At 34.0% G+C, this 24,336-nt stretch overlaps 2 protein-coding genes and 1 long non-coding RNA gene across 4 annotated transcripts; 2 read left to right on the top strand and 1 right to left on the bottom strand.

The window, feature by feature from the left end:
* Window positions 1–10,797: 10,797 nt before the first annotated feature.
* On the top strand, window positions 10,798–14,937 carry LOC112723588 (nitrate regulatory gene2 protein). 2 transcript variants are annotated; one of them, XM_025775006.3, is made up of 5 exons: window positions 10,798–11,025; window positions 11,363–12,568; window positions 12,920–13,119; window positions 13,363–13,586; window positions 13,959–14,937. In XM_025775006.3, the coding sequence occupies exons 2-5, from the start codon at window positions 11,464–11,466 to the stop codon at window positions 14,656–14,658; spliced, it is 2,229 nt and encodes a 742-aa protein (XP_025630791.1). In that variant the 5' UTR covers window positions 10,798–11,025; window positions 11,363–11,463; the 3' UTR covers window positions 14,659–14,937. The 2 variants fall into 2 exon arrangements, with proteins under 2 accessions (XP_025630791.1, XP_025630792.1); XM_025775007.3 differs by having other exon boundaries at window positions 10,942–11,025; window positions 11,423–12,568.
* A 189-nt stretch (window positions 14,938–15,126) lies between these two features.
* Window positions 15,127–17,743, bottom strand: LOC112723589 (mitochondrial outer membrane import complex protein METAXIN). The gene is made up of 6 exons (XM_025775008.3): window positions 17,348–17,743; window positions 16,875–17,221; window positions 16,703–16,779; window positions 16,512–16,572; window positions 16,027–16,189; window positions 15,127–15,527 (listed from the first exon to the last, which is right to left on the bottom strand). Exons 1-6 carry the CDS (start codon window positions 17,496–17,498, stop codon window positions 15,340–15,342), a joined length of 987 nt encoding a protein of 328 aa, XP_025630793.1. The 5' UTR covers window positions 17,499–17,743; the 3' UTR covers window positions 15,127–15,339.
* Window positions 17,744–20,644: 2,901 nt separating this feature from the next.
* Window positions 20,645–24,279, top strand: LOC112723586 (uncharacterized). The gene is made up of 3 exons (XR_011867980.1): window positions 20,645–21,013; window positions 21,874–23,394; window positions 23,486–24,279. It is a non-coding gene; the product is annotated as an uncharacterized lncRNA (long non-coding RNA).
* The last annotated feature ends 57 nt before the right edge of the window (window positions 24,280–24,336 follow it).

Here is a 24,336-nt window from a genome sequence, read left to right as displayed (position 1 = left end):
ATACTTGTGGTTGTGATGCTTAAATGCTTAATGATTCCAATTAAATAAATTAAAAGAAAAAGATAGGTATAATGGAATTTGGTTGGCAATCCACTATATTTGGAATCTATTGTCTTGTCCTTCTCCACTTCGTTTATATGATTATGACTACAATTATAACTATCATTATATCTTTGACCCTTTGTTTAAATTTTGAAACATAGCTATTTCGGGGCATGTAATTATTAGAGTTGAACTTGAAAGGTTCATGATAATCTTTTTTTTTTTTAATATAATCTTCAAGCCATATATAGTAGATGTTCATATTTGTAGTTGCCATGACCAATGAGTCAACGACCAAGGTTTTGATTATTTTAGCATAAGTATATGTGCATCAATGCATCATGACTCACCCCCCACATTATTGTTTCTCTTGTCAACAAATTGCAGTAAGATATATGAAACTTAGATTGTGACACAAATTTTATGAGGTTTAAGTTTGTCTATGCCACATCCAATTTAAAACATAAGTTAAATACTACAATAATGTGATCCAACATTGACAATAGTATATGTCAGTAACTAATAATATTTGTTCTAATATTTTTCCTTTATCTAAACAGATTATAACTGTCTACAAATCAATTAATGATTCAAAAAAAAAATAATAATAATAATACACATAAATTTTTACAAAATTAAAGAGAAAAAATATATATTATTAGAGAACCAACAGTATTTATTGTTTTTGGCTATCACTTTTAGTTATCAATCTAATTCTTTTGGTTCAGTAATTTAATAATAAATTATACTGATTAAAAATAATAAATTCTGCTGGTCTTTTAGTATTTCTCATAAATTAATTATTGAGAGGATTTTTTAATCGCGATTATACTGAAAAAAATCTCTTATCCAATATAAAATATAGTCAAGATAACTTATCATATATACTAGATAAGCTAAGTCTCTTATTGTCTCTTAACATCCAACATACCATAATATAGATTTTTTTTAGTACTTATTATGAATTCTTGTTTGCTCCACTGCCTGCACGAAGGGAACAATATATTGTCATGTATTTTATTTTATTTTTTAATTTTATGTTTTTGTGACATGTCTAAGTGTCATGTATCTTTTCCAAGCTATGATGAGTGGTGCATTATTTCTTCTTCAATAGAATATAATGGCAGACCCACTATGATGATCTGATCTGTTGAATAATTAATTAAGGTAAAAATAAGGACGAAGAAGAGATAAGAATATAAGATCATTGTATATAACTAAAGTGGCAAGGGTATACCTATACCTAACAGAATAAATGTATCATGCATTTTCTTATTTATTTCTTCTCTATACCATGGATCGTGTACATTAAACTACAAACTAAAAGTGCTAGCTTTTCATAAAGTTGTGGCATTAGAATAAATGCCAAAAAAAAAAATCAAGAAAAATCACTATAAGGAATTAAGGATATTAGGCCATAAGAATAATTGCCAAACAACACCTAGTGGCTAAGAATCACCACCCAATAAGGATCACTATTTGTGTATTTTCGTGATAAGCAACCCCCTCATTGAAATAGAAACATTTTTTTGGCCCCCACAAAGATTACAGTAGTAGTGAACCTTGTTCAGTTGTACCATTATTAGTGACACTATTGTACTGTTATAATATGATGATATTATAATTTATAAGAGAATGCAAACAAAAGATTAAAAGATGATGATGATGCAGGTCTATGTTTTTTAGTGCGTGAGATTGGAAGCACGCAGAACTAAACTACAAATTTAGATTAAAGTTATGTACATCATGTAATGCGTTCAATTTTGATGAATCAACTTTTCATATTTTCACGTATGATTGATAAATTATTGAGAAACAACTCTCTACTTCCAATTTCAAAACGAATATAAGGATAAGCTAGGTTATTCACTACAGTTAATTAGAGTAATTATATTTAATTAGAATTTATTTACTGTTTTGAGTTTGTATATATATCACCGGCAAGAATTTGATTCAATACAATTAATTCTTTTTTTTTTTTTTTCAATTCTTCGATTCCTTTCATCTTTTAAAATGGTATCAGAAGACATTTCCTTCTATATTTTTTCACAAATTTCATTTTCTTCTGGAACTTTTCTTCTCCTTTTTCTTTCTTTTCTCTTTTCATAAACTCACTCAATAGAGTTTGATGAGAACTTAATTGCTTCACCAATTTGTGATTGTCTGCAATAAAAGTAAGAAGCTCCAATCAATTAGTTTAGAGAAGACGTCCTGAACCTTTCTACCCCAAGATTCATTGATCCTACAATGGCGGATCCATTTGCACTCTCCACGGCAGATCAACCGGGTTTAATCCTCGTCACTCAGTAACTCACTGAGAAAAACTACCACTCTTGGAGTCGCACCATGAAGAAAGCCCTAAATGCCAAGAGAAAGCTTGGATTTATCAGCGGCACAATTCCAAGGCCAGATCCAGCTGCAGATCCTGATCAATTTGAAAATTGGCAACGTGTCAATAATGTAGTGAGCACTTGGATCCTCAAATCAGTTTCGAAAGAAATTGCAATCTCACTGGTTTATGCAGATTCTGCTGAGAAACTTTGGCATGATCTCAAAGAAAGGTTCGAACATGGTAATGGACCTAGAATTTTCGAGCTAAAAAGGGAACTTATGAACCTAAAGCAACGTGCCATGACTGTGTCTCAGTATTTCACCAGGATCAAAATGCTGTGGGAAGAGCTCAGTTCCTATCGTCTAGTGCCGTGTAATTGCGGTGATGCCCGCTCAATACACGACTTTCTTCAATCTGAATACGTACACTTTTTTTCATGGGTCTTGATGAATCTTTTGCACAAATTCTTGCTCAAATTCTGCTTATGGAATCCCTACCAACCATCAACAAAGTTCTCTCTCTTTTAGTTCAAGAAGAGAGGCACAAGTCAATTGGCGCTTCCTCCTCCTCAAATTAGGTAGCTTTCTTGGCAAAGAATAATCAACCTCAACAACTGCTCCATGGACGAGGCAGGGGACAGCAGAAGAAGGATAGGCATATGTGCTCCCACTGTGGATTGTTTGGCCACACCGTGGGAAAATGCTACAAGATCCATGGCTTCCCTCCTGGGTATGGCAGAGGACGTGGAACCAAGCCATCAATTCATCATGTTGCAGCCTCAGAAGCACAGTCCACACCGAACCTGGACCAGAACCAGATACAGCAATTGATTGCATTACTCAGCAATCAGCAGATCCAAAATTTACCAGCAGCTGATTCCACTAATGTGACCACACCCGTAGGTATAGTCCTCAACTTATCACTTTCAAGAAATCAATTGCCTCAAAATTGTTGGATCCTTGACAGTAGAGCGACAATTCACATAGCATGTGACTTGAACCTCTTTTCCAATTTTCATACCTCTAAACATTTTTCAGTAACCCTCCCAAATAATTCTGTTTTCACAGCAAATTATGTAGGTACCGTGATTATCAGTCCTGAAATCACATTGAATAATGTTCTATATATACCTGAATTTTCTATTAATCTACTATCAATTTTCTCTTTTCTAAGAAACACACAAATTATGATAACATTTGGCCACAACTTCTTTGACATTTAGAACCCCAGTTCACGGAGGAAGATTGGGAAGGGTGACTTAAGCAATGGACTTTACATCCTAAAGCCTGAGCCACCTTCCAAGATCACTCCACCAGTTTCGGTTCCAATACCTGACATTGTTAAAGTAAATTTCTGTCAATCTGAGCTTTGGCATTTTAGATTAGGCCATGCATCTAATAAAACCTTACAAAGTTTATCCCTGTTCAATGAACCCTTTTCCAATTCTGTTTGTTCAATTTGTCCCTTAGCAAAATTCAAAAAGCTTCCTTTTGAGTCACATAACAACATGTATCCGAATGCATTTGATTTAGTTCATTGTGATGTTTAGGGACCTTACCATGTGCCAACATATAATAGTTACAAATATCTTTTTAGTATTGTTGATGACTGCACCAGATTTTGCTGGATTTATTTTTTGCATAATAAAAGTGAAGCTGCAGGTTACCTCATATAGTTTTATACATTAACCGAAACTCAATTCAATACCAAGATCAAATGAATCCGATCAGACAATGCAAAAGAGTTGGTCATTACTGACTTCTTGCATGAAAAGGGAGTCCTCCACCAGTTCTTTTGCCCATACAGGCCTCAGCAGAACACAGTGATTGAAAGGAAGCACCAGCACATCCTTAATGTAGCTAGAGCACTCTATTTCCAATCCAAGGTCCCTATCTAATTGTGGGGAGAGTGTGTCGCCATGGCAATATTTCTAATTAATAGGATACCATCGAAACTGCTCAACTTCAAGTCACCATTCGAGATCTTGTTCAACAAACAACCGACATATGAGAGGTTAGGAGTCTTTGGCTGCCTGCCATATGCAGCTACTAATTCAAATGGAAGATCAAAATTTAATGCTCGAGCTGACCCATCAGTGTTCATTGGCTACCCAATAGGTTACAAGGGATACAAACTGTAAAATTTAAAATCAAAACAATTTTTCGTATCTAGAGACGCTGTTTTTGCATGAATCCGTTCTTCCATTCACCAACAAATTAAACCCTGACCTTGATTCTGATCTATTCAATGACACAATGCTCCCAAGACCTACTTCGGATCCAGATCCCACTGCTTATGTGCAACCACTCCTAGAAAATATTGCTACTGAAACCTTACCACCTCTGTGTCAAAACAATGCCATACTTGGTTCTGAGCCCCCCAACCTCTTAGAAGGTCCACCAAACCCCATCAAACCCCTCACTATCTTTGAGACTATGTCCATCACACCAACACTCCATATCCAATTTCTAACTACCTTAGCCACCACAGACTTAACCATGCTTATCAGGTCACTATTGTCAATGTGACCAAAATACCTGAACCACATTTCTATCATCAGGCCATGAGAGATGAGCAGTGGAGACAGGCTATGACTGAAGAACTCATAGCTTGAGAGACGAACAACACTTGGCAACTAGTCCCTCTACCACCCAACAAACACACTATTAGCTGCAAATGGGTATACAAGGCAAAATTGAAAGCTGATGGCACTCTCGATAGGTATAAGGCCCATTTGGTTGCAAAAGGCTATACACAACAGGCAGGGATCGATTTCAAAGACACCTTTAGCCCAGTGGAAAAGATCACCACATTCAGGGTTCTCTTGAGCATAGCAGCCGCCAAGAATTGGAATCTTCTACAACTGGACATAAACAACGCTTTTCTTAATGGAGAATTATTTGAAAAGGTTTACATGGAAGTCCCGCTTGGGCATCCACAGAGAAATCAAGGTTTAGTGTGCAAATTAACCAAATCACTCTATGGTTTGAGGCAAGCATCACGTCAACAGTTCACTAAATTCTGTACAACACTACTCCGGCATGGATTCACACAGTGTAAAAGTGATTATTCTCTGTTTTCATTTGGTGACGGCCTGTCAACCATTTTCCTCTTGGTCTATGTCGATGACATCATCATAGCTGGACCCAACAATGACAGCATCAAAAGAGTTGAAGCAAAACTAAAGGCAGTCTTCAAGCTCAAAGTTCTTGGTGACTTAAAATTCTTCCTTGGTTTGGAGTTGGCAAAATTCAGCAAGGAAATTTTTTTGTCCCAACGTAAATACACCCTTTTACTACTAGAGGACACCAATTTCTTGGGTTGCAAACCTGTTTCCTCTCCCATGGATACAAATTTGAAGCTTCGCGCAGGTGAAGGGAGGCCTTGGCTGACCCGTCTGCTTATTGCAGACTCATTGGCAAATTGATGTACCTAACAATCTCCTGATCGGACATAGCCTTTGCAGTCACCAAACTAGCACAGTTCATGTCTGACCCTCGTGTCCCGCATCTTAATGCAGTTCACCAAATTCTTCGGTACTTTAAGTTGGCTCCGGAACAAGGCATTTTATTTCCAGCAACGAACAAGTTCAATCTGTCTGTTTACAGTGATGTTGATTGGGGAAGCTGCCTTGATACAAGGCGTTCCACAACTGGTTACTGTGCCTTCCTTGGTGATTCTTTAGTGTCCTGGAAGAGCAACAAACAAGCAGTAGTCTCCAAAAGTTCCACGGAAGCTGAATATTATAGCTATCGCGAATGCATCTTGTGAAATTGTGTGGCTACTTAGATTGCTCAGGTTTTTTCACATCGATCTCAATTCAGTCATGCTTTTCTGTGACAATATTTCAGCGATTCACGTGGCCACTAACCCTGCTCTACATGAGCAGTCTAAGCATATCAAAATGAATTGTCATTTTATTCGTGAGAAGGTAGTATCCAGTACAGTGAAACTCGTGTACATCCTAGTAAACACCAAGTTGCAGATATTTTGACAAAGGCACTTTCTCTGACTCAGTTCAGATTTTTGATGGCCAAACTGGACATACATGATATCTATGCTCCACCTTAAAGGGAGATATCAGCGATGCCAACTCCTTCCTCATAGTCTTTCTAGCGGGACTAACTTTACGTTGATAGAGGACGATTTGGCACATCTTCCATTTCCTGGTATGAAAGTCCTTAGGCTTGGTTTTCTGTGAGTCGGCAATAGTACCCCCTAGGAAGACTAGGGATAGGTAGAAAGGGTGGAAGTCTTTAAGGACTGTTAGCTGACATTGTCTCATTTTTTCTATCGTCGTCGTTATTGCCAGCACTCCCAACGGCTGCCCCTTGGTCGGCAACCGCCTCAACCTGAACCCCCTCTGGAGCTGCCTCTACCGATAGTTCTTCCCTATCTCGACCACCTAACCTACTAAAAGAAAGGGGGTGCAATAGAAGGTGGATGCAACCTCTCCCCTCCCCCTATCCAATTTCGGGGCCCCTTAGTGTAATGCCTTAACGGCCTTTTAAGCGCCTCTCACAACGGACTCGACGCCGCTAGCTATGCCCTGCTTGGTCCCCCGGCATACTATGTTATTCACTACAGTTAGTTAGAGTAATTATATTTAATTAGAATTTATCTACTATTTTGTACTTATATATATACCACCGACAAAAATTTAATTCAATACAATCAATTTTTTTTTTCTCAATTCTTCGATCCCTTCAATCTTTCAACAACGAATAATAACACTTTTTTTTGGGTTGAGAAATGATCAAAAGAGTAGAGAGATTATTATATTATAATATTATATCATATATGATATATGGTATGACTCATTCGAATTTCTATACATAAATTTTCACACACGCGTGTTTAATATTAAAAACATATGTTAAAAATTGTATTATTTTATTTGTATAATAAATCATGTTATTTTATTTGTGTAATAAAAATTTTAAACTTCATAAAAGTGCTTATAATAAAGGTGAAAACTCTAGTAAATCGGTTTAAGTAAAATCAAATTACACAAGTAAAAAATTCCTAGTAATTTAGTTTTACATAAATTAATTTATAATGAAATATATTTTTCTACTAAATCATTTTAAGTACATAATAAAGGTAAATCAATATAATTTAAAATAATTTATTATGAATACATACTAAATTGGTTTAAGTTAGATTAATTTTTATAAGGATAATTTAAAAAAAAATCAAAACAGGATAATTGAATAATACTAACAATCAAACAATGTAAAACAATAATTAGAAAAAATTAAGAATTGGACTTGATAATGATCATGGACATATAAAACATATAACATCTCTTGTGTATATAATGTGGCAAATTTGTACTCATTATCAAGTCTGATCTTTAATTTGTAGGGGTGGCAATGGGCGGGTAGGGGCAGATTTTTGACCTACTCAATCCCATTTCGCTTCTATTCGTAAGTAATAAAATGTTAAATTTCGCCTGCTTCATTGGGTATCCGTCCCGTCCTTACCCGCTTTTATAATTATTAAAATTTAACAAATAAAATTAATTTTAAAATTTATATAACCATCATTACATACATAACATAAATTAAAGTAAAAATTTAAATGATACAATACGATTAATCATTTTACTAATTATTTTATATATATTATATATTAAAAGTATATATATTTACATATATTATATATATCGAAGCGGGTAGGAGTGGGTTTAACCTAAACCCGACCCGTCCCACCCTGCCCAAGAACCCGGCCCGATGCAGGGATGGATAATTACCCGCCCCAAGCGGATAAGAATGGAGTGAGTACCCGCAGGTTCGGGTAGTATTGCCACCCCTACTAATTTTCTACTCCTTTCCATTCAAAGTATCTCATAGATTTATTGTTTTTTCACAGGAAACCAAATTCATTGTTTGATCTTGTTGGCCCAACTATATGGCTTTCTTTTATTTTTCGACTAAACTCTCTGGGCTTCTACCTCATCAAACTTCTATTTTGAGGCCCTCAATGATCTTACTGGATCTTTAAGAAAAAGCATTCGGACAAATTGGGCTTTAGAATTGTTGGGGGCTAGTTGGAAGTGGATGTATGAACCTTACATGGAAAACACCTCAATATTTATTAGTGGGTCGAGAAATCACACATTACCTAAAAAGAAAAAGGTTTTCTAATATTATTATATTATTAATGCTACAAAAGCGAGCTAACTATCATTAATTCATTATAAAAATATAAATTAAGAAAATATATTTATAAATTTTAAAGAATTCTCCAATCAAGTTAGCAACTAATGCGAAAAGGTTAGTTGAAGATTACTCAATAGTTTCTCAGCAACATGATGAAAATGTCGAATTTGCTGATTTATAAGTCTAAACCAAGTTCAATTCAAAATATTGAAACTTGAAAATAGCGAAGAGTGTGAATGGAAAAGTTCCCACCAAAAGAGTGCAGCGCTGCTTCGATCAATCGATCTCAGCCGTTGGACAGTGAATAATGTGTACAGTATGTACTATGCAGTTTAAGAATTTAATTTATAAACTTTACAAAATTCGTGACAAAATGAAAAGATAAATCAAACAAATACTAATCCATAATATTCAAGTTTTCAACCCTGTTTTCTACTAGTTGTAACATTTTCAAAACTTATTGTTAACCTTATTTAAGAAGTACTATTCACTACTTAGATTCAGTTTGGATAAACAACTTAATTAAATTCTTTTTGAAAAAATAGTTTAAATAATAAATAATTATTTTAAAAATAGTTTATAAATAAGTTATTTTGTATTTAGATTTTTAGTTTTAAAAGTATTTATTTTATAAAAATATAGTAAAAAATAATAGTATTATGAGAGAAGTTATTTTTTTTAACTTCTCTATAAGCTCCTAAATAACTTTTTAAAAAGTCGTAATTTAATTTTAAAAATTGCACCAAACATTAATATTACTATTTTTTATAAGTGAAAAACTCAACAAAATTACTTTTAAAACTTGCCAAACTGAGCGTTAGTACTCACTTGCCACTAGTGTCTCTTCTTTTTGTTAATAAAATGAAATGCATCAATTTAACGAGAAAAAACATAACAGCATTAATTACAGTATAACGTATGTGTGGGTGTAGGATCCATGCAGCATAATCCATGCATGGAATGAACGAGAAGCATGTGTGCATCATGTTACGTTACGGAATCTTTGTCGTGTCTGCGCATGTGTTACCCACTTGCACTTGTTGCATTGAGATCCACAAATAAGTAAATGTTATAATTCTTCCATGAAAAATAATTTGATATTTAAATTGATTTAAAAAAAATTCGAAAATTACTTTAAAAAATAAATAATTTTTCAGTGACAAATTGGATCATTTACTATTTATTCCTCCTCCATAAATGATGAACCAAATTACAATACTATCCTTATTATCTCTTGTTATCTCCTATTGGCAGTAGCACGCAAAATCTAAACTATGGTTTCTACTAAATAATGAATTGAATTCTCTCTATTCAGTTAGAGCAGTTTAGAGATTTAAGGTGAGAATAAATCACCATAGGATATAATCCTTTTTGTTTTTTTAGTTAAGGGATTAACTCGAAAATTTTTTACTTTTTACTATAGGATAGGATAGGATATTTGACCATTGGTACTTTCTGTGAAATTAGGGGCGAATACGGATAGCAAGTACTCGATTATCCGTCCGAACCCAAACCAAACCAATTAAATTGATTCTGAAATTAACGGGTAATCAGGTCCAATCCGAACCAAACTGATGACTTTTGTTAGTGATTGGTTCGAGTATCAGTTTTAGGGGTGCGGAACCCGAACCAACCCGCAAATCCAATTATATATTAATTAAATAAAAAAATAAAAAAATATATAAGGCTTTTATATTAGACAATGATTATTCATTATTAATATGTTTGAATTTTAATGAGTTTAGTTTTTAATGTATTTAGTGCTTAATATGTTTGTATTATTTCTATTGATGTTACATGTTTATTGTACTTGTTAAAGTTTTAAAATAAATTTTTTTTTTTTTTTATAAATTTCAAAGTCATCAGGTATCTAATTATTCGAACCAAACCAATCCGTTCTTAATTGATTTGGTTTAGTTCGAGTACATATACAAAAAAATATAAATTCGAATTAAACTAAACCAATTATATTTTGATCGGTTCAATTCTAATTTTACTATAAATCTGAACAAAAACCTATGCGAAATGATTGTTACGTTGATGTTCAAACTTTAATGGCAATTTTGAATCTGGTTCACACATAATCATAATCAATGGGGCCGTTACCTTGGCTCTTTCAAAGGTACATGGTTCCCCTTTCACTTTAATCTCCACTAAACAAATTTTTTTTTCCCAATTCAAATTGAAAAAAAAAAAAAAACATTTCAAACCTGAACACAATTGAGAGTACTAACCACTAAGTACTAACTTAAGTTGCTTGATAAGATTTATGTTTGTTGTTACTTTTTTATCTCCAGTTCTTCACCCAACCTCAAATTTATTTTATTTATTTATATATATTATTATATTAAAACTTTTTCCCTCTTCTCTTGAAGTTGTTTTGTTTCGTCTCGTCGTCTTTATGTTTTGAGTTTTGACCGTTACTTTATTCTCAACGTCTCTCTCTTTCTCTGATCAAAGCTTCCCGCTCTTGCTCGCCATTGTCGAGTATGCTTCTCCATTCGATGACTCGCTCTCTTGTTTTCACTCTTAATTTATTATTATTATTATCATCATCTCTTTCAATGTCTGCATTTTCACTTTCAATTGCTCATGTGTTGCACATTTTAGATGCTTCTTTCTTAATTAATTTACTGATAGAGTATAGCTAGGGTTTTTTTTTTTGGGGACACAGGGAATTGGAATGCTTGAGGAATCTCAATTACTTGTTTCTCTTCACCAAGTTTCAAACTTTCATTCTCCTTTTCTGACTTCACTATAAAGAAAAGCATCCAAATTACTGTATTCATTTCTCTTTTTGTGTTCATTCATTCATTTTCTGCAGACAGATTCTTCTTTGATTTCCATTTCAATGCAAGCCTGAGAAATATTCATTCATTCATAGGACTAAAAGGGAAACAGAAAAAAAACAAGCTAGAATAAGAGATGGGATGTTCTCAATCAAGGTTGGATGATCAAGAATCAGTTCAGATTTGCAAAGATAGAAAGAGATTCATCAAACAAGCTGTTGAGCAAAGAGCACAATTTGCTTCTGGCCACATAGCATACATCCAATCCTTGAAAAGAGTCTCGGCTGCCATGCGAAATTACATTCAAGGAGACGAGCCGCACCAGTTCTCATTGGATTCTTTCATAACACCTGTGAAGAAGACTAGTCCAGCCTTCATTTCCATATCATCCAAGTCCTTCACTCCAACAACAATTGAGTTCTCATCCAATTCAACTTTGAAGGTCAATTATCTAAGGCCCAGTGGCAACCCGCCAATTTTGGTTGAGGAAAGGCCTCAATCCCCCGAAATGGTTCGAGTTGAAACATATTCTCCAATGGAGCAATATGCCATGGATGATGGTTTCTTTGCCATGCAATCCTCACCTATGAACTCATCAGCTTTTGCTTATTCTCCCAATAATAGGCCTAGTATTCCTCCCCCTTCTCCTCAAACATCTCAATGGGATTCCTTTTGGAACCCTTTTACATCATTAGACTATTACGGATACCCAACCAGAAGTAGCCTTGAAGAGACTATTGCGGATGATGAGGACCGAGGATTGAGGCAAGTTCGAGAAGCAGAAGGAATTCCAGACCTTGAAGAGGTTGAAACTGAAAAAGAAGATTTTGTTGGAAAGAGAAATGTTGCAGAAGAAAGAACCAGAACTGATATAAACTCCACCAAGGAAGAGGTCACGGTTGAAGACGAGGAGAAAGTGGACAGAACAAAAACTGAAATTGCACATGAGGTCAAAGAATCAAAAAAAGGCAGTGGCAGTGAAAGATTTCAAGTATCAAAAGTTCAAACTGCAGGTCAAGTTGAATCTACAAGCCATCAGGAAGTGGCAGTTGGTAATCAAGAAGCTAAGGTAGATACACCTGGTTTTACAGTTTATGTAAACCGAAGGCCGACAAGCATGGCAGAAGTAATCAGGGATCTTGATGTTCAATTCACAAAAGTTTGTAATGCAGCCAATGAATTTTCAGCGTTATTAGAGGTCAATAAAGCTCAAAATTCGTCGACGTCTAATGAGCTGTCAGGTTTGGTGCAGTTTATAATACATAATTTTAATTTGATGAAATTGTTCTTGCATAGTCCTGCATTTCATAGTCCTCAAAAATGTGAGTTAAGCCTCAAAGTTTCTAGAATATCCATTCTAAAAATTCTTATTTTTGGAGGAGATATGAATGTTAAATGGGTTGATGGAATCTTATATTGGATTTCATGATGCAATCTGAGCTAACTTCTTCTTGTGGACAAGAATTTGTTAATCTTCACATGTGTTTATACTGAATACATATAATCTTGAACTAAGTACTCTGTTTTCTTTTTTACTCATACCTATTTGTAAATTTTCAGGAATTTAAACTTAAATTATACTTCTTTTGTAGCATCAAAATTGTTGAATCCCGTAGCGCTGTTCCGGTCTTCATCATCAAGATTTTTGAAGAATAATTCTTCAAGCACTGGGGATGATGGCTGCAAGGGCACTAGTGATCCCTTAGAGGAACAATGTATGTTTTCTGGTAGTCATCAATCAACATTGGACAGGTTATATGCTTGGGAGAAGAAGCTGTACGAGGAAGTTAGGGTATATACTGAACATACCTATGAACTATAGAGATAATAGCTACTTGAAACATTTATATTAGATGAATGGAAATTTGAACAAATAACACTCTTAACCTTTTACATAATATCCAGTAATTTTCCTTTTAGCATCTCATTTCTTTGAATTTTATTAGATTATTATTGTTACAGGTCATCATGCTTATGCTTGCATACATTTTGATAATGGCAAACTTATTGCTATACCCATTTTCTTCTGCAACAGTCTGGAGAACGTGTTCGAATTGCGTATGAGAAGAAATGTCTGCAACTCAAGAACCATGATGTGAAAGGAGAGGACCAATCTTATGTAGATAAAACAAGAGCAGCCATTAGAGATCTACATACCCAGATAACAATTTCAATTCACTCAATTGAAGCAATCTCCAAGAGAATTGAAACTCTAAGGGATGAAGAGTTGCATCCCCAACTTCTTGAATTGCTACAAGGGTATGTATAAAAAATCATTATCTCCAATACAAAAGTTTGCTGCTTTAAAACTTATCTCCAATACAAGGAGATAGATGTATAGGTTGACTTCAGACTTCAAACATGGTTGCTAGTACTACATTCTTCAAACATGCTTGCTAGTACTATATTTTTCAACCCAAGAAAAAAAAAAAGAAAGGAAACCCTACCCTATACACACAGAGTTTTGTGTGTGACATCTTCAATACTTTCCTGATTTCATCATGAGCAACATGCTATTTGTTCTTAAATATAATATAGACTATGATCACCATATCAAATGCAACAGATATATCACAGTATTCATAGCATATAATCATGCATATTGCTGATTCTTAAACCATATAAATGCAGGCTGGCAAAGATGTGGAATGTGATGGCAGAATGTCATCAGATGCAGAAAATAACCTTGGATGAAGCTAAGATTCTTCTAACTGGCACTGATGTCAGAAAACAGTCTGGCATGTCAATAACTGATCCACATAGGCTTGCTTGTTCTGCTTCAATTCTTGAAACTGAGTTGAGGAATTGGCGAAGCACCTTCGAGTCATGGATCACTTCTCAAAGATCCTACATTCGTGCACTTGCCGGCTGGCTGCTTCGGTGTATGAGATGCGAGCCTGATGCATCAAAGTTACTATGTTCTCCTCGCAGGTCAGGTAGCACTCACCCATTGTTTGGACTGTGTGTTCAGTGGTCAAGGCGACTGGACGCGATACAAGAATCAGTGGTGCTGGACGGCATAGACTTCTTTGCAGCTGGTATAGGGTCCTTCTATGCACAACAGCTAAAAGAAGATTCTCGACAAAATGTTGGTAGATCAACGGAAACCAATGAGAGGATGGAAATGGTGGAAGCTGGACCGGTAGAAGAGGCAATGAGTACTGAGCAATTGGCTGAAATCGCTATTAAGGTACTTTGTGCTGGAATGTCAGCTGCTATGAGTTCAATGGCAGAGTTTGCTGTTGATTCTGCTGAGGGATACAATGAACTTGTTAAGCAATGGGAGAATGAGAAGTTGCAGCAGCAACAAACTTGTGTGACTGGAACGTGATCTCTTGCATTTTGTGGCTTATTTATTTAATTAGCTAGTGCCAGTGAATGTAATTTACTTAAGGGTAGGTTTTGGAGAGTGGTGGAATAGGAAGGGGAGGGGAAAAAGTTTTATGTAAAGTCTCTCACCCATGTTTGAGAGTTTTTTGATACTAAGTAGCCTTAGGGTAGGGAAATGATAAATAATTTTATTTACCATTCTTTTATTGACTTTAAAGCTCCTCCAATATGGAGTTCAAATATTCAAAGAGGAGCTTATCATTTATCTCCTTCCCCTACAGTTTACCTCTTTTCCGCTCGCTCTGTTTTACATTTATTTGATTTGATAAAAGTATATATGCTGATACATAAAATTGTTCTGCCATCTTTTTGAGTAGGCAGCCATCAAGATTTCTGTTCATCAAGATTTCTGTCTTCTGAAAAATCAGTTTTGCATTTCTATATAACATTGTGCACCAGATAATAAAAATTCTCAAACCCAATGAAATGGTATGTGGATTATTAGTAGTACTATTCTGATACAAATTAAATAAAAATTACAATTGACAATCTGTTGAAAATCAACACCTGTATACAAAAATGGATCATTGTTATACTAATTTGGCATGAGAACCAAAATTCTTAATTTGTATTATCAAACAGAGAGCCGATGAAATAAATACGTGGATGGTTTTTTTGTTTTCTATTCATCATAACCATAACCTCCATCAGCATCATCCAAGTCCACTGCAGCATCATCAAATGAAGTCATAATAGTGAGGAAAACAACAACAGCAACCAGCTGTGCTGCCACAAAATATTTGGACCTCCTTTTAAAGGTTTTCTCCTCCTCTGTTTTCTCCCTCTTGGGTTTGCTCTTGGTCTTTGAACCTACAAGTTAAACGACACAGCACGAGTTAGCAAATCAATGCTTCTTCACATAGTTATCAGGCACTAATGGTACAACAAATATGAGTGGGTACAAATGGAGATCAGATCATAATTTTTGTAGTATTCTACCTAAACACTTGCATAATTTTCCAATAGTTAAATTTCTATATGCTCAAAAGTAAGGTTATGTTGTCCTGTAATTTAGATGACTAAGTTTTTCAGACATTTCATGCTCAGGGTGCAATATGACTACCAGCAACTCATTTCTATTAACATGAAGCAAAGAATATGATGGAGAAAACACAAATCTAGGCACCAAAATCATTAATAAAAAATACCCCTCAGTCACCAAACACACCTTTAAATTTAAGAAACCTATGGTCCATTTAGAAATTTTGTGAAAAGAATCCTAGGAATGATTATCTCACCTTTTTAAGGTAATCCCATCAAACAAACCACAAGAAAAGAGTGCATATACAAAATAATAAGAATATCTTACTTGAGGTTGAACGACTTCTTGAAGTTGATGAAGATCCAGCTGTATGAAATTGCTGGACATAGGTAGGAGTTGGACTAGCATCAATAAGTTCTGTCTTACACTGTTGCACAAATCTAACTAAGTTGGCATGTTCCAAGAGCTTCGATCGCAGCACTGACGATTCCTGATGGCACAAACGAGTTACGCAAGAAGCAGAGTTACAATTTTCCTTCAGCGCACTTAATATACGGATATGCTCTAAATGGATTCCCTAACATAATCCTTTTTCCGAATGTATCTTTTTTGTCACTTAACTAAAGCAAAAAACAACATTGATTCCTTAATTTGTGAATCTGACTAGGTTCATGATATATCACACACCCATGGTGACAAATGTAACAATAGCTATCCAAAGTCCAACTTTTTAATTGACTGTAAACCAATCGACCAATACAATACGCCTTACTACCACAAAAGTACCACAATTAACTGATAGTGCAACTTACAGGCAAAGCTTGAAGAATAACTAATCCATGCGCAAGAAAAATAGCATCTAAGCTTGATGGTCTGCAAACAGAGAAAAGCATATGAATAGAGAAGCACCACGTCGATAAAGTTACCACTTTCACTAAAAGAGAAAAAAGAAGTCCAGCATTGCTTTTATGTTTCAGATGAAATGCACAGCCAGAGAAGTCACCTATTCTCAAATAAGTAGCTTTGTTCACCTAACCAAGTTGACAGAGCACCGTATGCAGAGTTTGCTCTCCTATAAATCTGTATCACTAATTATAACAATAAATAAGTACCAAATCAAAGATAGATTGAAATACACACCATTTGCAAGGGAAAGAGAGACAATAGAAACTGACCTCTTCTTTCTTTAACTCAGCATTCTCATTAGTTATCCCATGTTTCTGCTTAATCCAATAAGCTTTCCTCCAAAAGAGGACCTTTCCTAAAGGCCATGGAAGATCAGAATAATAGATGGTATAAGCAGGAGAGGAGGAATAACCTTCAGATCCCACCCAAAGTTCATAGGCAAGTGCATCAGCAAGCCAAGTTGTGAGCATTGCTTTAGTTTGAATCCAATCAGGAAGTGAGGAGATCCCACTGTCCAAATCAACCCCCCCAACATCTCTCTTCAAACACTCAATCAACCCTCCTTTCTCATTGTTATACGCCACATAATCACCAAGCTCAAAATAAGGAATTTGATCTAAACAAACACAAATTTACATACCCATGAGCTTAAAAAAGATAAAAAGTGAAACTTTAACGAAAACGCACATGGAAAAACAGTTGAAAGGCCAGAATGATGAGAAATTGAAGTGCGGAAATGAACCTGAATCAGGGTTGTTGAGGTGGAAGTCCAATTGGAAGGAAAGTTGAGCGAACTTGAGATAGAGGTAAGCGGAGAGGCACTGAGTGCAACCGGTTGGGAGGCCAAAGCAGGGTTTCCTCACCACAAGAGTGTTGATTTCGTTTTCAGCCATTGCAGGATCGCATGAATGAAGAGAACGATGCAAAGGTTTCAGCTTGCTCCTTCTTCCGTACTCTTGCCTCTTGCAGAGGTTTAGGCCTTAGGGTTTATAGATTAATATTCATGGAAGGTATTTAAAAATAAGTTCATAAAAAGAGAAGTCATTTTGTTAAAGTTATAATACAAGTTTTTGTGTATGACTTGACCCCAAAAAAATTATACTGAATAGAAATAAATTTTATTGGAAAATATAATAACAACGCTATTTATTATTTAGGTGAAATATATTCTACCTTAAAATATTGTAATTTTTTTTTTTGGTGACTCTAAAATATTGTAATTTAAATAGTGAATATGTTGATTGCTGATTAAAGCATTAATATATTATAAAAGTTAATTCTATAAGTAACGTCCTAATTTTTTGGTGACTTAAAAGATAAAAAAATAACAACTGAAAAAGAAAAAATAAATAAGAAAAACTATAATTACTATAATATTGATGTGAATTAAATTATTATTAATTATATGAAATTTGAAATTATTGATATTTATTAATATATTTTGTTAGTATTGAACAAATCACAAAATATATTAAAAAATAAAAAAAACTATTAATAAAAATGAAAAATCTCTCCACAACTTCATGCAATGCGAATGAATAATAAAATAAATATAAAGAACTCAAGTAAGTCTTTTTTTTTTTCAAATAATAAGCCTTGTTTATATTTATCTTGTTTTCTTTTTTATGTTTTATGAAAAGTGATTTCTTTAAATATTTATTACTAATTACTTGGTAATTTTAAAAGTTAAATTTTTTCTCTATTTTCTAAAATACTTTTTTGTTAGATCTATTTTAATTTTGATATTTTATATAACATTATATTTGATTATGATATTCCAATCAATAGAAATCTAAATAATAAAATGTTATGAAAATTACTAAACTCCCGCGGACCTAGCTCTAGCTACTCTCTTGCACTTAAGAAGCAAGATTAAGATGTATTGTCTCCATTTAAAGGTTTGGTTAATGAGTTATTTTATACATAAACAGAAATTGAATCTTCAATATTTACTTAAACAAACTAATAAATTAACTATTACATCAATTCAATTTGGAATTTAATTTTAATATTTAGTATAATGAGTAAATAGCCAAAATCGTCCCTGAAAGATACATCAATCTCCATTTTGGTCTTCGAAAAATAAAGTTAATCGAAATCGTCCCCGAAAGATACACGATTGGTCAGGTTAGTCCTTCCGTCAGTTGGATGATGACGTGTCACGTTAAGTGCCACGTGGCATATGATGACGTGGGGGCTAATACCACGTGTCAGGTCAATGCCACGTGTCAGATTAGTGACACGTGACATGCCACGTGACACTTGACATATAAAAAAGTTATTTATAATCAAAATAGTCCTTTAAAGTTCAGACGTAAGTCATTTTCATCCCTGAAATTTAAAAAATTAATCAAATTAGTCCTTATATAAATTTTTTATTTTTTCTTGATAATATTAAATTTAAAATATTTTTTTATACTACTAATTTTAATAGAGATGTAATTGACAATCAAAAAATTAGTAATTGTATCTTTTCTTCTTAAAATTTTTTTTAATAAAATTATCTCTCTCCTTTAATTCTTGTCAAACTCTCTCTTATTCTTTTCTATTCTAAAATCTTTTTCTTACATTATTACATTTTGCTGGAATATATATATATATATATATATATATATATATATATATATATATATATATATATATATATATATATACTCAAAATTGAAATGTAGGTATTTGTTAAGCTAAACAAAGTTATATGGTCAAAATCAAAACTTATGTATGTTAACATAAATGAAAGTAATATCGTAATAAAAAAAAAAGATATATAAATTTTTATTAACTTTGTTTAGGTTAACATATATAAATTTTGGTTTTAAGCATATAACTTTATTTAGATTAACAAATACATACATTTCAATTTTGAGTATATATATAAGGAACATTCCTAAAGCAAAATGTAAGAAAATACTAAGGAACATTAAGCTTTAAGTTCTTCTTAATAATAGAATAGAAAAGGTTTTAGAATAGAAAAGAATAAGAGAGATTTTGACAAGAATTAAAGGAGAGAGATAATTTTATTGAAAAACTTTTTAAGAAGAAAAGATACAATTGCTAATTTTTTTTATTGTCAATTACATTTTTATTAAAATTAGTAGTATCAAAAAATATTTTAAATTTAATATTATCAAGAAAAAATAAAAAAATTATATAAGGACTAATTTGATTAATTTTTTAAATTTCAGAGATGAAAATAACTTACGTCTGAACTTTCAAGGACTATTTTGATTATAAATAACTTTTTTACATGTCAAGTGCCACGTGGCATGCCACGTGTCATTGATCTAACACGTGGCATGCCATGTGTCACTGAGCTCACACGTCAATCAATCATCTTGTGACACGTGGCATTAGCCTCCCACGTCATCATATGCCACGTGACACTTAACGTGACATGTCATCATCCAACGGAAGGACTAACGTGACCAATCGTGTATCTTTCGGGGACGATTTCGATTAATTTTATCTTTCGAGGACTAAAATGGAGATCGAAGTATCTTTCAGGAATAATTTTGGCTATTTACTCTTAGTATAATACTTCGGAAGCAAATGCAAACGAGTCTCATTAAAGGTGGTATGATACACAAATTACGATGCTCGCAAAGACCCAAAAGTTTGTCTGAGAGAGTCCATAATGAAGAAAGGAGAACGCATGTTTTAAGTAATATTTTTTCAAAAAAGTAATCTAAGCCAAGCATGTTCACACTCTTCACGTTACAAGATTGTTCAGTTTTTAGCCCTGAATTTTATTATCACATCATTACACAGGTACTCATATTGACACATTGTACAGATCACATCCAGGAGCAAAAAATTATTTAGTTTAACCTATGAAGCACGGACACTTTGTTTAATTGCCGTGTCGGCGTGTCGGACACATTTCGGATACGACGCACGGAGACACTCGTCCGACACGCGTGTCTCCCGTGTCCAAACGTGTCATGTCCAAAAAACCAAAAAAATAAGCCGGACACGGCCCAGACACGGCCGGACACGGCCCAATGCCATTTTGGAACATCAATTTCACTTTCAGTCTTTCACCCTTCACTTTAACAAAAAGTTAAAAACCTAACCTTTCACCTCCACCCCCAAACCCGTCTCTGGCTCTGTGGCTCCAACCCACTCACCCTCTCCTCACTGCCAGTCTACCACCACCTCCAGCCATCGCCGCCACCTTCGGTCGTCACCACCGTGGATGTTCATCATCTCTCTCCACACCCACTCACTCTTAATCTCAGCATCTTCTCTTCACTGCCGTCACTTCTTCTGCGGTGCTTGTCATCGCCGTTCGCTGCCGTTCACTCCCCGGTTTGCCACCTCTTCATTGCCGTGTTCGCCACCTCCCCGGTCACCACTTCTAACGTGACCGTTGCCCTGCTCTCGTGCTCTTCTGCATCCTCCATTTCAAGTAAGGGAGAATATTTATTTTTCCATCAATCAATTTTCTGGTTCTGTATTTCTATTTTTCTCTGGCCTCTGTGCTTCTCTTTGGTTCTGATTTGTTTTGTCATTTTTGTGCTTCCATTTGATTTTGGATTTCTATTTTGTTATGTGCATCTCCTTGGTTTGGTTTTGTTTTGTTTTGTTTTGTTTTGTTTTGTTTTGTTTTGTGCTTCTGGAATTAGATATTGTTAGAGACTTCTTTCATAATTTTTTATTGCTGCTATGAGAAGATTAGAAATTAGAAAGTAATAGAAAGACACAGAACTGATAGAAAAAAGACAAGGGGAAAAAAACTGGATTGATTGTTAATTTGTTTTTTAGCATACATAATATGGCAGTATTCAGCACTTATGTATATGAAGTGGAATATGCAGTGACTTGTAAGATTCCTAGAAATCAATTTATTTTGAGTTTTAGTGTAAATGTCTAGACTCTAGATAGCAATTTGTCTGTACTATAATTTGTTCTATATGCATTTATGTATATGCCGTTATTATATATATCATGGTTCTAATGCTAATCCTGATTCATAACTTTAGGTTATGTTTCTCTTCTTAGTAATCATGTTCATATTGAAGGATTATTTGTTAAGGTTTTGTTGTGGTCATTGGTAATTCGCACCTTTTATAATATGTTTTTATTTGTTTCTTTTGTAGTAAACATTAAACAATAATAGCTGGGAATGAACTCAGCTTACTTACACAAATGTTTAGTATTATATAATAATTTTCTTTGGTTTTGTTTGCTCTTAATGCTTTTTTTGGTTCTGTTTTGCTCAAGAAATTGAATTATAAAAAAATAATTTTGTTTCTTAAATTATTGTAGGATTGTGAGAGATGAGTTCAGAGAGTGTTCAAAATAATTTTGAAGAAAGTGTTGATAAGCCTTTATAGAAATTTGTAACAAAGAAAGATAAAATTGAAGGGGGCGGAAATCTTGAATTTCAATGTAAATTTTGCAAAGTTTTATTCAGTGGTTCTTATACTAGAGTAAGAGCACATTTATTGAAGATTTCAGGAAAAGAAATTAGATTTTGTGCAAAAGTTACATCAACAAAGCTTGAAGAACTTAAGAAACTTGATAGTGAAAGTACATTGTTGCATGAAAGTAAAAAGGCTAAGTCAATTCCTCTTCCACCCTTATCTAATGCAAATGAAATTGATTCAAGAAAAAAAAGAGCTACTGGACCTTTAGAGAAAGCTTTTAATGTGAATGCAAGGGAGACTCTAGATTTACATATTGCTAGAATGTTTTTTCATCTGGATTACCTTTTCATCTAGCAAAAAATCCGTATTTTGTCAAAGCTTTTTCTTATGCTGCCAATAATTATATTAATGGTTATATTCCTCCTGGATATAATAAATTGAGGACAACTTTGCTTGAGAAAGAGAAGCAACATGTGGAGAGAATGTTAGAACCTACTAAGAATTCATGGAGTGGAAAGGGAGTGAGCATTGTAAGTGATGGATGGAGTGATCCCCAAAGGAGGCCTCTTCTTAATTTTATGGCTGTAACTGAAAGTGGGCCTATGTTTTTGAAAGCTGTAGATTGTTCAGATGAGATCAAAGACAAAGATTATGTTGCAAAGCAAATAAGAGATGTCATAAGAGAAGTTGGTCTCTCAAATGTAGTGCAGATTATGACTGATAATGCGCCGGTTTGTAAAGCGGCTGGTTTATTGATTGAAGCTGAATTTCCATCTGTTTTTTGGACTCCTTGTGTTGTTCATACTCTCAACCTTGCTTTAAAGGACATTTGTGCAGCTAAGAATACAGAGAAGAATAATTTTGTTTATCAAGAATGCTCATGGATTACTCAAATTGCTGACGATGTTTCTTTTATAAAAAATTTTATTGTTAATCATCATATGAGGTTATCTATTTTCAATGAATTTAATACATTGAAGTTGCTTAATGTTGCTCCTACTCGATTTGCTTCTACTATTGTGATGCTCAAAAGATTTAGGTTGTTAAAGCAAGGCCTCAAAGAGATGGTTATAAGTGAGAAGTGGTCTTCATATAAGGAAGATAATATTGGCAGAGCTGAAGTTGTTACAGAAAAGATTTTGAGTGAAAATTGGTGGCAAAAAATTGATTATATTCTTGCTTTCACAAATCCTATTTATGATGTTTTAAGAAGTACAGACACAGATGCACCTACTCTTCATTTGGTCCATGATATGTGGGATTCAATGATCAAGAAAGTAAAAAGTGCTATATATCTCTATGAAAGAAAAGATGAACAAGAGTCATCGTCCTTCTACGATGTTGTGCACTCAATATTAGTTTAAAGATGGACAAAAAGTAGCACACCTCTTCATTGTTTAGCACATTCATTGAATCCAAGGTAACTTTTTACATTTATTGTTTATAACTTTAATTTATAAGTGAAGATAATTGAATCATTATTAATTTATGCTTAAACACTAATTATATAGGTATTATAGCCACCAATGGTTGAGAGAAGATCTTACACGAGTTTCTCCTCATCAAGATATTGAGATCACTAATGAGAGAGTTAAATGCTTGAAGAGGTATTTTCCTAATGAAGAAGAAAGGAGAAAGGTAAACATTGAATTTGCAAACTTTTCTGATGGTAGAGGTGTCTTTGATGATTATGACTCTTTGAATGATAGAGGCATAGTTGATGCAAAGTCTTGGTGGCTAATTCATGGTAGTAAAGCAAAATTTCTTCAACTAATTGCTCTTAGGCTACTAGGGCAACCATCTTCATCTTCTTGTTGTGAAAGGAATTGGAGCACATATTCTTTTATCCATTCCCTGAAAAGAAACAAGTTGAAGCCTAAACGTGCAAAAAATTTAGTATTTGTCCACACTAATCTTCGTCTTCTTTCAAGAAAAATTCCACAATATAATAAAGGAGAAACTATGATGTGGGATATTGCTGGAGATGCTTTTTCACCAATTGATGAAGAAAATGGTGTTCTTGAAGTTGCTCACCTTTCTCTTGATGAACCGGAGTTGGAAAGAGTGACTTTTTCTAATGATGAAGATATCAACCATATATGATGGAGAATGAATGACTTTAGATAACTTTTTTTTTGTGTACATGTGATATACAAAATTCTTACTATCTTTATTAAGACATAGAAATTTAGAATTTTTATCTTTTGAATACCTATACACTTTAGGAAAAATACATATCATATGGTTGTTTTTGAAATATCTCTATTAAGACATATCTCTATTTAAATATATTATATTATTAATATATGCGTATCCCCGTGTCCGACAACTTTTTAAAATTCGCGTGTCGCCGTGTCGCGTG

The sequence above is a fragment of the Arachis hypogaea genome, chromosome 11 (genome assembly GCF_003086295.3).
Source record: "Arachis hypogaea cultivar Tifrunner chromosome 11, arahy.Tifrunner.gnm2.J5K5, whole genome shotgun sequence".
Classification (NCBI taxonomy): domain Eukaryota; kingdom Viridiplantae; phylum Streptophyta; class Magnoliopsida; order Fabales; family Fabaceae; genus Arachis; species Arachis hypogaea.
The sequence above is the reverse complement of the archived record's forward strand: the minus strand, read 5'-3'. Positions and strand labels throughout refer to the sequence as shown.